Source organism: Cryptomeria japonica, chromosome 10 (assembly GCF_030272615.1).
Source record: "Cryptomeria japonica chromosome 10, Sugi_1.0, whole genome shotgun sequence".
Taxonomy (NCBI): Eukaryota; Viridiplantae; Streptophyta; class Pinopsida; order Cupressales; family Cupressaceae; genus Cryptomeria; species Cryptomeria japonica.
This window is the reverse complement of record NC_081414.1, coordinates 213,194,576-213,208,411: the sequence shown is the minus strand read 5'-3', so window position 1 is coordinate 213,208,411 and position 13,836 is coordinate 213,194,576. Positions and strand designations below refer to the sequence as shown.

The following is a 13,836-nucleotide window of genomic DNA, read 5'->3' as shown; positions in this document are numbered from 1 at the left end:
GCTCAAACAACTTTTATTATTTTATGAAGGCCTCAGGATTTATTTTTTCTATTGGCTGATATCTAATGCTCATAAAATAATATTTATAGAATATCCATCAAAGTCCAAGGTTTGTGTTGGCTTTATCACTCCTCACGTCCTTGAAATTTGTCTCCAATGGAGACTACACTGACTTTTTAAATTTTTTTTGCCTTTTTTTCACTTGCTGGGCAGCAAAGCCTGGGGCTTAGGACTCAGCGAGTTTACCAAGTCTAACAAACTCAAGAGTCTGCACAGACCTAGCCAAACTCGACCGAGTCCAAGTCCAGGGTCCTCTGGCCTCAGCAAAGGTGACCCACCTTGAGACTCGCCAAGTCTAGGCCAAACTCTACAAGGTTAAATTCTCCCCACTTTTATCGGTGCAGTTTCCCCCCAAATTATTCAATGGGGTTTTGGGGGTAGCGCCCCCAAGACAGGGTCAAGGGGCTCAAACAACTTTTATTATTTTATAAAGGCCTCGGGATTTATTTTTTCTATTGGCTGATATCTAATGCTCATAAAATAATATTTATAGAATATCCATCAAAGTCCAAGGTTTGTGTTGGCTTTATCACTCCTCACGTCCTTGAAATTTGTCTCCAATGGAGACTACACTGATTTTTTAAATTTTTTTTGCCTTTTTTTCACTTGCTGGGCAGCAGAGCCTAGGGCTTAGGACTCGGCGAGTTTACCAAGTCTAACAAACTCAAGAGTCTGCACAGACCTGGCCAAACTCGACTGAGTCCAAGTCCAAGGTCCTCTGCCCTCGGCAAAGGTGACCCACCTTGAGACTCGCCAAGTCTAGGCCAAACTCTACAAGTCCTGTAACTATGGTCTCAATAAACTGTGAATGACGTTTCATAGATAACAACTTGATGACTATCATATCTACGGCTCTTCATAGAACATTGTGATACATAGGATACTCTTCATAGAACACTATGGTCTCTCTTTTGATACCACTATCATTTGACGTTTACTGTGAGTTAAAGGTGACTCAATCATAACGTGTGGCATAGAGGACACCAAGCATCAAATGATATGGGGAGGTGAAATAGGTCTTGACCTAAGCCCAAGTGTGTGGACTTACACAAGATAGGGGCAACCTAAATTGGAAGAAGCTAAATTGAAGCATGTAGGATAAGGTCCTGACCAAAACCAAACATGTGGACCTAAATTTGAAAGAGCAAACCTAAATTAGGACATGTGGAGGTGGCCCTAAAATGAAATGTGAAGCCCTCATTAAGCATGTGAATACTATGGATAAAAATGAATGAAACGTGTGGACCTAAAAGTGTGAAAAGAAGCCCTTTATCAAAGCATGTAGGTCCCAATTTAAGCCTTGACCTAAATGCAACATGGAGATAAGGGAGGATCAAAGTGTAACATGTGAAGCAAGAAGGGTCTTGACCTCAGTCAAACGTATTGCATAGGGCAGATCAAAAATGAAATGAAACTTGTAAGGTTAAAACCCAAAGCTAGCATGTGAATCTTGATTAAGATGGACAGACCTAAGTGAAACATGATAGAGGACCCAAATCCCAAGGCATGTCGAGTATTAAACATGGGACCAAACCTATAATAAGGCAACTTTGATTTACAAGAGGCAAGTAAATTCACTTCCACTTTACCCTCCAATCCCTGGCTTGCCTCATCAACTTCCACTTGCACCCTAAAAGTCCGGCCATCATAGCAACATTCCACTTCCCCCCAAAATCCACACCCATGCTTGAGAACTTCCAGTTTCCCCCAAAATCCACGCCCATCCTCGGAGACTGCCACTTCCTAGCCAAACCCTGGCCATCATAAAGAAGTCTTCCCTGGCACATCAAAATCCTCGACCACCATAAGCTCACTACCACTTCATATCAAAAATCCCGACCATGCTTAATTTCCCTCAATTTGGCAATGAAAGAGCAGCATTGATATTTGATAAAACAAATGAAGGAGGTTAATGGGGAAATGAAAGTGATTTATGAGATTAGTGATTTGGAGAAGTGTCTTCCACTTCCAGTTGACCCTCAAAACCCCGGCCAACTTCCTGCCACCTAGCCCCAAAAAGTTCAGCCAGCTTGCTATCATTTCCACTTCAAACCTAAAAGCTCGGCCTTCCTAGCAGTCTTCCACTCCATGTTAAAATCCACATATCAGACCTACAAAGGGTGAAGTCTCAGACTGAAAGCATGAGTACTTAGACTTCAAAATATCAGTGAATCGGATCTTGAAATGTGAAAAACAAAACTCAAAACAAAGGGAATTCATTTCCAGATTTAAAGAATGGCATTGTTCTCATCTGTATCTTGATCAAAGTGTGTTTTCTTTTCAGGTTATGGAAGCGAGGGTGGAAGGCTCCAGCAGGTAGAAGGATACAAGGAAGCTGCTCAAAGGAAAAGACTTCACAAGATTACACAAGAAGGTAAGTTGATAATTCATCAACCTTACAAGAAGGAATAATAAGATAAAATCAGACCTAAAGGCTTTATTCTTCAAGTCTGATGCAAAGGTATGCACTGAATGGTGATGGACGCAAGAGGAGGATATCAGCATCTTCAAGGCAAGAGGGGGTGTGAAATGATCCAGCTATGAGCAAGCATGAAAGTGAAGATGCTAAAGGAAGGAATTTTACAAATATCTTGAATTTCCTTCGGAGATCCAAGAATCATTGCCAGTATAGCAAGAAAGTAATCCAAGAGGGAGGCTTTAAGTGAAGAGATTCAAGATCAAGGATAGGTGAAAGTGATCAGGTCGGAGAAGATGATGCAATTTGGGAATATATCCCACCATCATCTCAGTCATCATGGCACTTGGAAATGTTGAGTATCAAGAGATATTGCCTGAATCACAAACACTTGTGATGAGTTAAAAGAGGATTAAGCTGAGGTGGCGCTTAGCCATCACCAACCCAAATACATCATTCCAAGTCAGGGCATCCAGATTCAATGCACTTGACAATCCAACAAGGTGGATAACTAGCACATGTGGACGCACAAAGTTCGATGTATAGCCTCATCATTCATTGGTCAAACATTCAATGATGTGTCGTAAAAATGTAATTTTATCATTGGTCAAGCATTAAATGTTATGTAAAGGATGTAACAAACCCTGATTAGGGTTTCTATCTTTAAATCTTGGCCATTGATGTGGATTTGATCTTGGCCATTCAATTGTATTGAGAGCACTATATAAGGCTCCACTCTATCATTTGTAAAGGTCAATAGTTAGCAGGTAGATTATTAGCAGATAGCTAGAGTAGAGTAGTGTTGATGTGTGTTTTATGCACATAACATTTCAGAAAAAAAAAACCAAGGTAATTTACCCTCTCTTGAACAAAATCACCTCAGATGCTAAGGGTAAGATGAACTAAAATGATTCCAAGGTTTCTACATGTTAGGTCTTGACGAGTGGGTAACTCAATGGTCAATGTGAATTGTTGTGTTTACTTGGAGACTTACACAATTGTTAGGATTATCTTCTTCGATCATGAAATATCCAGAATAGGTACGCTGACAACTTAGGATTTAGCAATGTAGTTTCAGACTTAATTCTTACTAAAAAAATGGGCAAAAGGAATAGGGTTTATGAAATCTATTCTAGACCTCGGAATGTAGGAAATGATTAACAAATTTAATGGAATCAAACTAGGCAGGGTCTCACAAACAGGTATTGACACAAGCTTAGTGCAATCTCTCGATGCCTCATAGTGTGAATGTAGTCCATGATCAACCACAATAGGGGAAATAAGAGTGGGATTCTCACATCTTATCCCCGCAATATACTCTCTAAGTCTGATATTCTCTTCTTTTTACTTCTCCTTTTCTTCAATTTCTCTATCCAACCTTGCGTTGATCGCCCTAAGGTTATCACCAACCTCCTGAAACTCTTGCTCTCTTGTAGTACAGCCAAGGGCAACTCAAGTAATCTGGAAATCCATAGGAGTAGCAATGTCCACTGTCACACCTCCAATAAGAACAGCCACCTGAGCAATCCGCATTGCTGTCTCATCTCTAGCTATGTGCGACAAAATCTCAGCTCTCTTGGGTTCTTTCTCCTTATTGCTCCTAGCTAGGTAGTCATCAATGTTATCAATAGGTTGTACCTCTATCATTTTCTTACTCTTTTCCATACTTTTCATCAACCAATCAGGAATAGCGGATATCTCCATACCATCATCGAGACACATATCTCGATCAAGTCCTCTCAATGTCGAGATAACATCATCATCATCATCAAGATTACTCTTGGTCAAATCATATATCTTATTTCCCAAACTAACCTCCAAAAGGACGATAGGGGATCCCAGCTGATCATCATTCTCATTTGGTGGAGCAAATGTCGCTGTGGCATGCAAATCCTAAATATTCTCTGGTAGTATCACTGTGTTCGAACATTGTTGGGTCTCCTTATTTTGTTCTGTTATTTCAACTTCCTTAATTGATGAGACCCTGAGAGGGGGTGAAGGAATGATAGTCTTTTGCTTCTTCTTCTTGACCTCCTCAATCTTCTTCCCTCTGGCCTTGACTCCTCCTGGCGTGTTTTTCCTTCTCTTGGGAGCTTGACTTTCTTCATCTGCATGAATCCTGACATCACTGATAGTCCTCTGATCATCTTCAGAAGTAGATTCTTCCAGCTTCATCTTTTCATAAGTGAAGGAAACGCCCATATCAACTAACTTATTCATCTAAATATCTACCCATGTATGGGAGAAACTCAAGACCTCTCTCATCAATATCCTTAAATCTATCTCTTCTAATTCTGACCAATTAGGCAATAAGATCGCCTTCTTCATTTCATTTTCATACCATGAATGCATATGATCCCTATCATATAACACCTGATCAGGAATGAGGAAAAGTCCACATTTCCTCATGAAATCTACTGACATTCTGGACCACATTCGTCTCTTCACTGCCTGTTCGTCCATTAGGTTGGCCCAATAATCCTCTATGTTTGTCTTGTGGATGAACTTTTCTCCCCTGATCCTTCCAACTTTCTTATCTGGATCAAATCTTTCTCTTTTCTTGAAGGTTGCAAATCGATAGAATGCAAGCTCCTCACTTGCAGTGCTAGCGGCTAAGGGAGACTGGCAAACCTCCAACGTCTTCCCAACTGAAATAGGGAATGGCATGCCTATCCTATGCTTCTCTTTCTCAATGGAATCAAACTCTAGAAGTTGTCTCGCCACTTCCAACAAGATCATTATGTCGGAAGGATACCTAGGAAGCCTGTAGGGTTCGAATTGAAACCCATGAATCCTAAGGTACGTGAAAGTGGGAAACTGAATATACCACGATCCATATTTCTCTATTAGCTTCGTTGCCTCCTTGGACAACCTCCTGTGGATTCCGCCTTGCAACATCCGCGTGATGTACATTGTGAATACATCATTCACTTTCTTATAATCTTCAATCATATACATGTTCAGTCGAGTATAGCACTCATAACTCCTGAATTGTCCTTGCCCATTCCCGACTTCACCTCTGCATATCAATCCTTTGTATGTAACAAACCGTGCGAGCAGGTACACCAAATAGGAAGTCATGGCGAATGACTTAGACCGCTCTACATTCCTCAGCTGAAAGTCCAGATTGTCACTTATGATTCTAGACCAATTTATCAACGTCCCTCTAAGACAATCCTGGATGAAATAGAACATCCATCCATTGTATATTGCACCCTGCGGCATCCCCATCACTCGGTTAAGCAAGAATACTAAGTCACTATATTCCTCTTTGAAGTCTGTGCACATGAGTGTCTTGGGAGCCTTGGAATGATGAAGCCTAGGCTCGATCATCCACTCTTTATTTACTACATTTTTACACGCATCCATATCTTCATATTCACCCTTAGTTACCTCCTTCATGTCTGCTCCACATGGAATTCCAAACACTTCAGGAATCGCAACCTCAGCAAGGTAGGCAATGACAACGCCCTTAGGAGTCTTGATCATTCACGAGCGAGGATCATAACATCGTGCACACTCCAAGATAAGTTCACTGCACTGTATGGACTGTGGGAATCCAGCGGCTTGAAAAATACCACTCTTCATAATGTTTACATACGTTGGGGAAAGAATCTGATTTCCAACTCTGAACATCTGCTGTCGCATCAGGTTCAGGCTCAGGAAATGCATGTTCGTATCCGTAATCTCCTTCCATCTGGATGACATCTTGGATTCTGGATAGAATCTAGTCTCCACAATCCTCTGTTGTTCTCTTCTTTCCTTAAATCCGGACTTCGACATCACACCTGTACGAAGCTTGAAGTTAGAACTTAGGAAAAATATAATATTGTTAATAAAATTCCTAACTTCTTAATGATTTGGGCTAATTAGGGTATGGAAATCAGGAAAATAGTCCACACTCTAGGTAGATTTTAACAATTTAAATACGAAATGTGACAAGATTAGGGCATAAAACCCTCATGAAATCAGCACCTCCTTATACCTAGAAATTTTGTGCAAATTATAGTGCAAAGGAGTATACCGGATCAAGAGTGACTAAGGAAAGATGTGAAAGATGGTGTTTTCACACAAAATTATGTCTGAGGACACCTTCCGAAGTCACCAATGGGGGTCAACAAAGTCTAAAGACAACCTGCAACTGTACAAATTAGCCTTTCAAAACAAGTTGCAATCACCTAAACGTGCATAAATTTGATGGAAAACAACTTAGACAATGAAAGCAAATCAAATCCGGGAAAAAAAGTATGTCTGGTAAGAGTTAAATTTTCTGAGGACAAGTAGCCATGGCGAAGTTGCAGACCTGTAACAGCCCTCAAATGGTCAAGTGATTGACCGAAAATGACTTGAAAATTCTCTGAAAGGTAAATCGTTAAGTTTAGAGTTGGCTGGGAATCAAAGTTTAAGTCTGAAAATAGATGGACAGCCAAAAATGGAGGTCACCCCTACTACAACAATGGCATCAAAGTTCAGATCTGAGGAATGACAGCAAGGAGCAATGGGAGTATCAAGTATGCATGGAATTCATCAAAATATGCCCCCAAAACACTTGCCAGATAAAAATCGTATTTTCCCAACTACGGCGTCACCTTCAAATCTGGAAAATGTCTTTAATCTGCATACAATCTACCAACAATGGTCTGAGAACAGCAAGTGAGGATGGCGACATCAAGGAAAATCATCAAAGTTGGAGGAAGAAACTCCAAACATAGAAATCGCCCCTTCACCAAAATCGTGGATTTCTCCAAAAATGGCGAACTTTGACCAAAAATCGTGGAATGAAGGGTCTTCAATGGCAGCCAAATCAGTTCGATAACAGCATGCAAAAATGGCAGCCCCAAGGAAAATCACCAACTTAGAGGTAAGAGTCCTCTAAAATCATCAAAAATTGCCAATAAGAGAGAAAATCGCCCTTGCATGGAGACACCTGGCAAACTTAACAATAAAATAATGCTGGACTTCTCTCTATTTGAACTCATTTTCATCATCAAATCTCACCACAGAAGCAATGTGGGATAAAACACTTGTTCTTATACTTGCTTTGGTGAAACCGATTTGCTTCTAGATGGTTGAAAACATTAAATGCTTATTGCAAATCATTTAATTGTTTTTAAATTTATTAAATATCGTTACTTTATTAGAAAACAATTAAAACAAGGCTCACTTTATTAAAATATTGCAATTTAAATCAAAATTTGAGCCACCTAGGAAAATCCATCCAAGTAGGGATTTAAAAATCCCATCAAAATCAATTAAAACGTCAAAATATTCCCCAGGGAAAATCGATCTAAGTATGGACAAAATTTCCCAACAAAATCCATCAAAATGCACACAAAATGGGGCTAGGGGAAAATCAACCTTAGTTTGGATGAAAATTCGGACTCAAAATGCACTTCATTCACTCAAACTACCCCTTGGTGGAAAATCGACCTCAATCTGGATGAAAATCTGGATTCAAAAAATCATTAAAAATGATCTCTGTGGAAAATCGTCTTGAGTCTAGACTGAGAGTCTGCACAAAAATCCTCAAAACTCGTCACAAAAGACCTGGTGGAAAATCAACCCAGGTGTGGAATCAAGACAAATGTCATCCGCAATCCTATCCATACTCCCTGGTGGAAAAACATGGGTAGTCAGGATAAATTAAATCCTGACACTCAGTCAAAATTTAGTGCTTCTAGGGGAAAAACGACCCTAGTATGGATTCACAGTGGTGGAAAAATGAGGCAAGTATGGATTTCAAGGGAAATCCATGTCCAGTTTGGATTCTGAGTGGGGATAACCATGGGTAGTCAGGAATATGAGGGAAAAGCACCTCTAGTATGGAATTTTGACCTTTTAACCCTTAAAATATGGATTTTCATCCGGAAAATGATGTTTTTTCCACTCAGAATCACTTAGAAACTTCGAAACTCAACTGAACCTAAGCAATTCATCAAAAATTGGAGCATAACACAAGGAAATCTATCGGGATAAAGTGCGAAATCAACTCGAATAACCCCCTAGGAGCAAGAAAACAACTCCAAAAGGTCTAAAAACACCTTAGCACTTAAAATCATCAACGAGGACATTAAAAAAACACATTAATGCTCCAAAGGGGTCAACACTTAGACAAAACTAGGATCATTAAAATCTTAATTTTACGCGCTTGATCCTATAACTTCAAAAACCCTAAACGACACTAGGCATGATCAAAACTCCGAGACTCAGGCACGGGAAACACAAAACTGTCGACTAAACAGCCAAAACCCTAACCTAACAACACAAAAAGCAGGAAGAGAGGGGGTCCCCGTTAGCAATGGGGTGATGTGTGAAAAGGTCACAACAAGTAGCAGAAAAGGAGATTGTTGTGAAGATTTTATTGCAAGAGGCATACTATTTTCATTGAAGATATGGTGAACTTTGTGTGTTGATTCAACATTTGCAAGGTCTCTACTTCTCACTTATTTTCATGTTGATCAGATGGATGGAAGCTATTGTGGATGATTAATGGTGAAATTCACATGTTCATACTACTAGTATTTTACTCATTGTGAAGTACCTTGTGTAGTCAACTGAACTCCTTTGTCCAAAATTAACTTCGATTGCTACTTGCCCATTGATATGCATCTCATTGATTGTGTCTATGTTGTTGGTGATGATTTGAATATCACAAGATTACCTTAGAAGATCGTGCTAGCTTCATGGAGTTGTTGCTTTGCTTGGCAATGCAAAGTATAGTAGAGTTTCACTAAATCATTCATAGTCTCTTACATTCTAGGAATTAGATTAGACTCCCTAAACCCTATCTCTTTTGCCTTTTGTTTTAAAGTCAAGTGAACTTCCACGTTGCACCAATATTCAAACATTCGGGTTCAGCGTAAGTCCCCCTTGTGATTCCAGCAAATCACATCACAATCACCGAGTCTATCCATATATAAGGTCAAGACTTGGCTATCGGACCCTTGAAGTCATCTCATTTGATCACATTGTTTAGCATCCAAGAGGATTTTGTTCAAGAGAAGATAAGAAACCTTGGTATTTTATTTTGTGTATGAAGTGCATAAAAAACACATCAACAGAATTGGCGCTAGGAGAGCATGAATGCGAACTCTTGAACGGGTGAATCCAATGAAAGATTAGTGGAAAGTCATCCTCAACGCTTGACAGAGTTATCACAACAGGAAGGAAAGAACGTTGGGTCGTCAATTGGGCTTGCAAAGGAAAGAGGCGGTTCAATGCTCAAATCAATTGCAGACTAGAACCAGTTGAGCTTTCAAAGCCAGATTTGAGATTTGCTAGATCTCTCTTATTCTAAAAATCCGAAAAAAGTGAAAATTTTCAAAAATAAAAAAAATTCAAAAAATTCAAAAAAGAAAAGATTTCTCAATGGAGGGGCAATAGCATGGCCACGACGATCAACAAGTTGATATCTTTCAACTCTGGTGGACTTTGAATGCGCAACTACACCCATGTAGCTTGTCAGGGTTTGTTGTGCCAAAATAGTGCAGGATTCACGAGACTATCGAGCATGATGAAATACATTGCTTGACATTCCTATCGAGAATGGGGTTAGCGCTACAAGGGAAAATCTTCTCTTGGGATATTCCCAAGTCGAAAGTGTTTATGGAATCAAGCAATTTCAGTGTCCCAGAGAACAATGATCCTTTGTCAAGGTTCATAGAGATGATAAAAAAACAGCTTGGTCGTCAGGGTGATATATGCAGAGAAAGTGTATTGCTACCATTGTGGTGCAGGATGATCGAAAATCAGCTTGGTTAGGAGGAAGGAAAGAACGTTGGGTCATCAATTGGACTTGCATAGGAAAGAGGCAGTTCAACGTTCAAATCAATTGCAAACTAGAACCAGTTGAGCTTTCAAAGCTAGATTTGAGATTTGCTAGATCTCTCATATTTTAAAGTTTAAACATCCGAAAAAAGTGAAAATTTTCAAAAATCAAAAAATTCAAAAAAGAAAAGATTTCTCAAAGGAGGGGCAACAGCATGGCCATGACGATCAACAAGTTGATATCTTTCAACTTTGGTGGACTTTGAATGTGCAACTACACCCACGCAGCTTGTCAGAGTTTCCTATGCCAGAATAGTGCAAGATTCACGAGACTACCGAGCACGATGAAATACATTGCTTGACATTCCTATTGAGAATGGAGTTAGCGCTACAAGGGAAAATCTTCTTTTGTATATTCCCAAGTCGGAAGCGTTTATGGAATCAAGCAATTTCAGTGTTCCAGAGAGCAATGATCCTTTGTCAAGATTCATAGGGATGATCGAAAATCAGCTTGGTCTTGAGAGTGATATATGCCTAGAAAGCATATTGCTACCATTGTGGTGCAGATTTCATAATGCACCCCACTCTGAACTCACTTGCTTCGTCGTCCAAGAGTGGCAAGTTTTTGGCAACCTCCTCCAACCCACTCCATGTACACAATCTTTCTCTCTCCCGACCATGGCTTCAACTGGCACTCCTACTTCTTGCTAGACTCACCAAACCTTCAACAAATTCTTGTAACTGGCGTCTCCTCTCACTTTTCTCTCTCAAGTGGAGAGATCTTCTTACTAATCCCTCCCCTTCCTCTCAGGTGTTTTTGGTATGTAGATCTTTATTTGGTCGTAGGGGCATTAATTGTTGGAGGTATGGCGTCTGCCAGTATCCCGCTCTTCTTCCTCCCTACGAGTCCTCTCTTCATATCATTGTGACGTTGCTCTCAGTTAGTCTCCTCTCGTTGGTCTTGCAATTCAATCAGGTTTCGTGCCAACAACCTTGGGATTCTACCAAGAAGATCAAAGACTGCAAGGTTCACTGTGAGTTCGTCATGTACCGTGCCTTCAAGGACCGCTCATGCCTGAGTTTCCCTCTGCACGACCAAAACTTCCCACAGATCTACCAAGTCTTTTGTTAATCGATCTTCTCGTGCTTCTTCTTGTATTACCACTTTTTCACTGTCACTTTCAGTTACACGTACTTGCTATTTGAATGATCGGCCCATTACACATGGATACCACCTACTATCATACTGATCTCTGATTTCGTTTCGGCATCAACACCAAAATGTTTACTCCCTATGGGATATGTGCTTCAACTACTAGAAGAAAATAGGAAATGTAACAGGAACACGAACAATACAAAATTCACAACATATGGCAGAATGATATATCTTGTATTCCAAAACATGTATTGGGTACAACAATTCCCATCCCCACTCCCAATACAACATGAGATATATATACCACTCGGTGGTTGGTTAAGAGTGCCAACCACTAGCAACTACCAACTACCCCTTCGGACAATAGTTCATTACATTGCCAGTATTTAAACAAAACAAAGTATTAATTATTTATTTGTGGCATATCTGCTGTCTACAATCACATTCAAAGAATTTTTCTCCCATGCATTTTCCTGCAAAAATAGGACATACAGAATACGATTCTAGTAGTCTACCTCTCAATTTTAAGCATGTAGGTACGCAACAAGATTTTGACAATGCTGCAAGATAGATGGAAACATTCCTTACAATTAATATTTATACAAAGAAATATTATTTGAAGCCTAAGGAGCGATTGAATTCATTTTTTTATACTTTTAACACATTTCATAACAGCTAGAAAGAGCTTGAATCATTCTTCACGATGATGAATAATAGAAGTATTTAACTAATGCATCACAAGCTTTAATCATGTATTCAATTGAGATTTTTTGGTTAGAAATTGATGTAAAAGACATATGAAAAGTAGCAATGCACTTCAAAAAATTGTCACAAATTAATGTAAAATACATATGAAAAGCAGCAATGTACTTCATAAAAGTAACATATTACCATCCTTCTGGTATAAAAAGTGCATCACCAGCATTCAGTTCAACTTTTTGGCAGTGATCCCATGCATATTTGGCCCGTGGATGGACTTCTAAATCAGGTTCAATAAGGTTGACAGCACTATAAATTGAAAAAGAAAATCAAACATGAAAAAGCTTAAATATAACATTACTATTTTATGTAAACATGGCATCATAAGAAATAAAAAAGTCCTTAAAATGATATAAACCAGACCCAAACACAACTCTGTAAGTGTTACCAGCCATACCTGTGATTTGAGGCCTCCCCACAAACTGGCATAGGGTAGAGAAATTGTGCTGCACTAGGGGGCCACAATACCACTGGAACATGGTAGCGTATATCAAGTAAGTTCAATATGGTGGCTTGCATATGTCTTGTATAACATAAAGGAGCACATTTATTTTAATATGACAATGTATAGAATAAGCCTGGACTTCTTAGCGCCTCTTGTAAAGTTAGGAATAGAGGCCTCAACACACAAATAAATAGCTTCAAAATAGTGATAAATAAAGGGAGAAATCAAAACGCAAAAGATGGATAAATGCATTCAAAATTTCAAGCTTTCCTAATTTTAAAATATTTATTTCAGATTGACTTTTAAATGTCAATTTTCAATTATGTATTTTAAAATAGTTGAGCACAATGGATACCCTATTTGAAATAAATATGGGAAATAAAATTGTAAAACAAACTTGCAAGGTACATAACCAAAAATTGTCACCCAGTGTTGTCTTATTAAAGGCAAAAATCTTATCAACTAAGGACATTACATCAGTATAGATTGTACAAGAAGAATTATTACAGACTTATATTCCAAAAGAATGTCCATAAATCTGTGCTCCCAGGGATGTGTCCCCAGCATTTTCTAACATGTTACTGGCATTTTCTGGCATGTTTCCACACTGGGGATGCCTCAGAAAATTCTCCCTTCCATCCCTAATCAATTGAAAATGGCCATAATATCCCTAAAACACAAGGGCGGCTAGCTATCCCCGAGACGACTTTGGACATCAATGACATCCACTAACTATCTCGTAGACAGCAAACTCTCCCCTCGCAATTACACTCAGATTTTAAAAAATAAGGCCCAAAATGAATTAAAAAAAAGCCTCACACCACTCTCATCCCTAAATGAGAGATTTTGGTTTACAAAACAACAGATTTTCAAGCTCCTTTACGGTATACATGACAATCACATGTTGTTAAGGTTGACCTTGCAAAATTTGGAAGCAGTTATCCGCCATTTTGGTTGGCAAAATAGCAGGGGTTTTCAAGAGAAAATCAGGCAAAACAATACCTAGGATTTCAGGCTCCATTAGTACCTCTCAACATAGTGTTTCAGTCCCAAGACTATGGTTTTCTATAACTGAAAACAACAGTTTTTAGTTGTTTTGCAGTCACAAAATTGCAGATTTGCAATATATAACAGCAAAGATTTCAGTCTTATTGAGGCAGCCTCATTTCCGATCTCAAAACAAAATCAGGAACTTCTTGTTGCTTGTGTCAACCACTACAATCCTGAGACAAA

The 13,836-nt window shown here is 39.1% G+C and overlaps 1 protein-coding gene across 4 annotated transcripts in view; it reads right to left on the bottom strand.

Moving 5' to 3' along the window:
- Nucleotides 1–13,836, bottom strand: part of LOC131037683 (lysine-specific demethylase JMJ31) — a 159,848-nt gene that overhangs the window by 102,670 nt on the left and 43,342 nt on the right. For all 4 annotated transcript variants that reach the window (XR_009104282.2, XM_057969864.2, XM_057969866.2 and 1 more), the window contains exons 7-8: nt 12,556–12,628; nt 12,291–12,407 (exon numbers count right to left, since the gene is read on the bottom strand). Coding sequence is in view for 3 of the 4 variants with exons in the window: in XM_057969864.2 (XP_057825847.2) it covers nt 12,291–12,407; nt 12,556–12,628 (190 nt within the window). In the remaining variant the exon portion in view is untranslated. The remainder of the gene's footprint in view (nt 1–12,290; nt 12,408–12,555; nt 12,629–13,836) is intronic.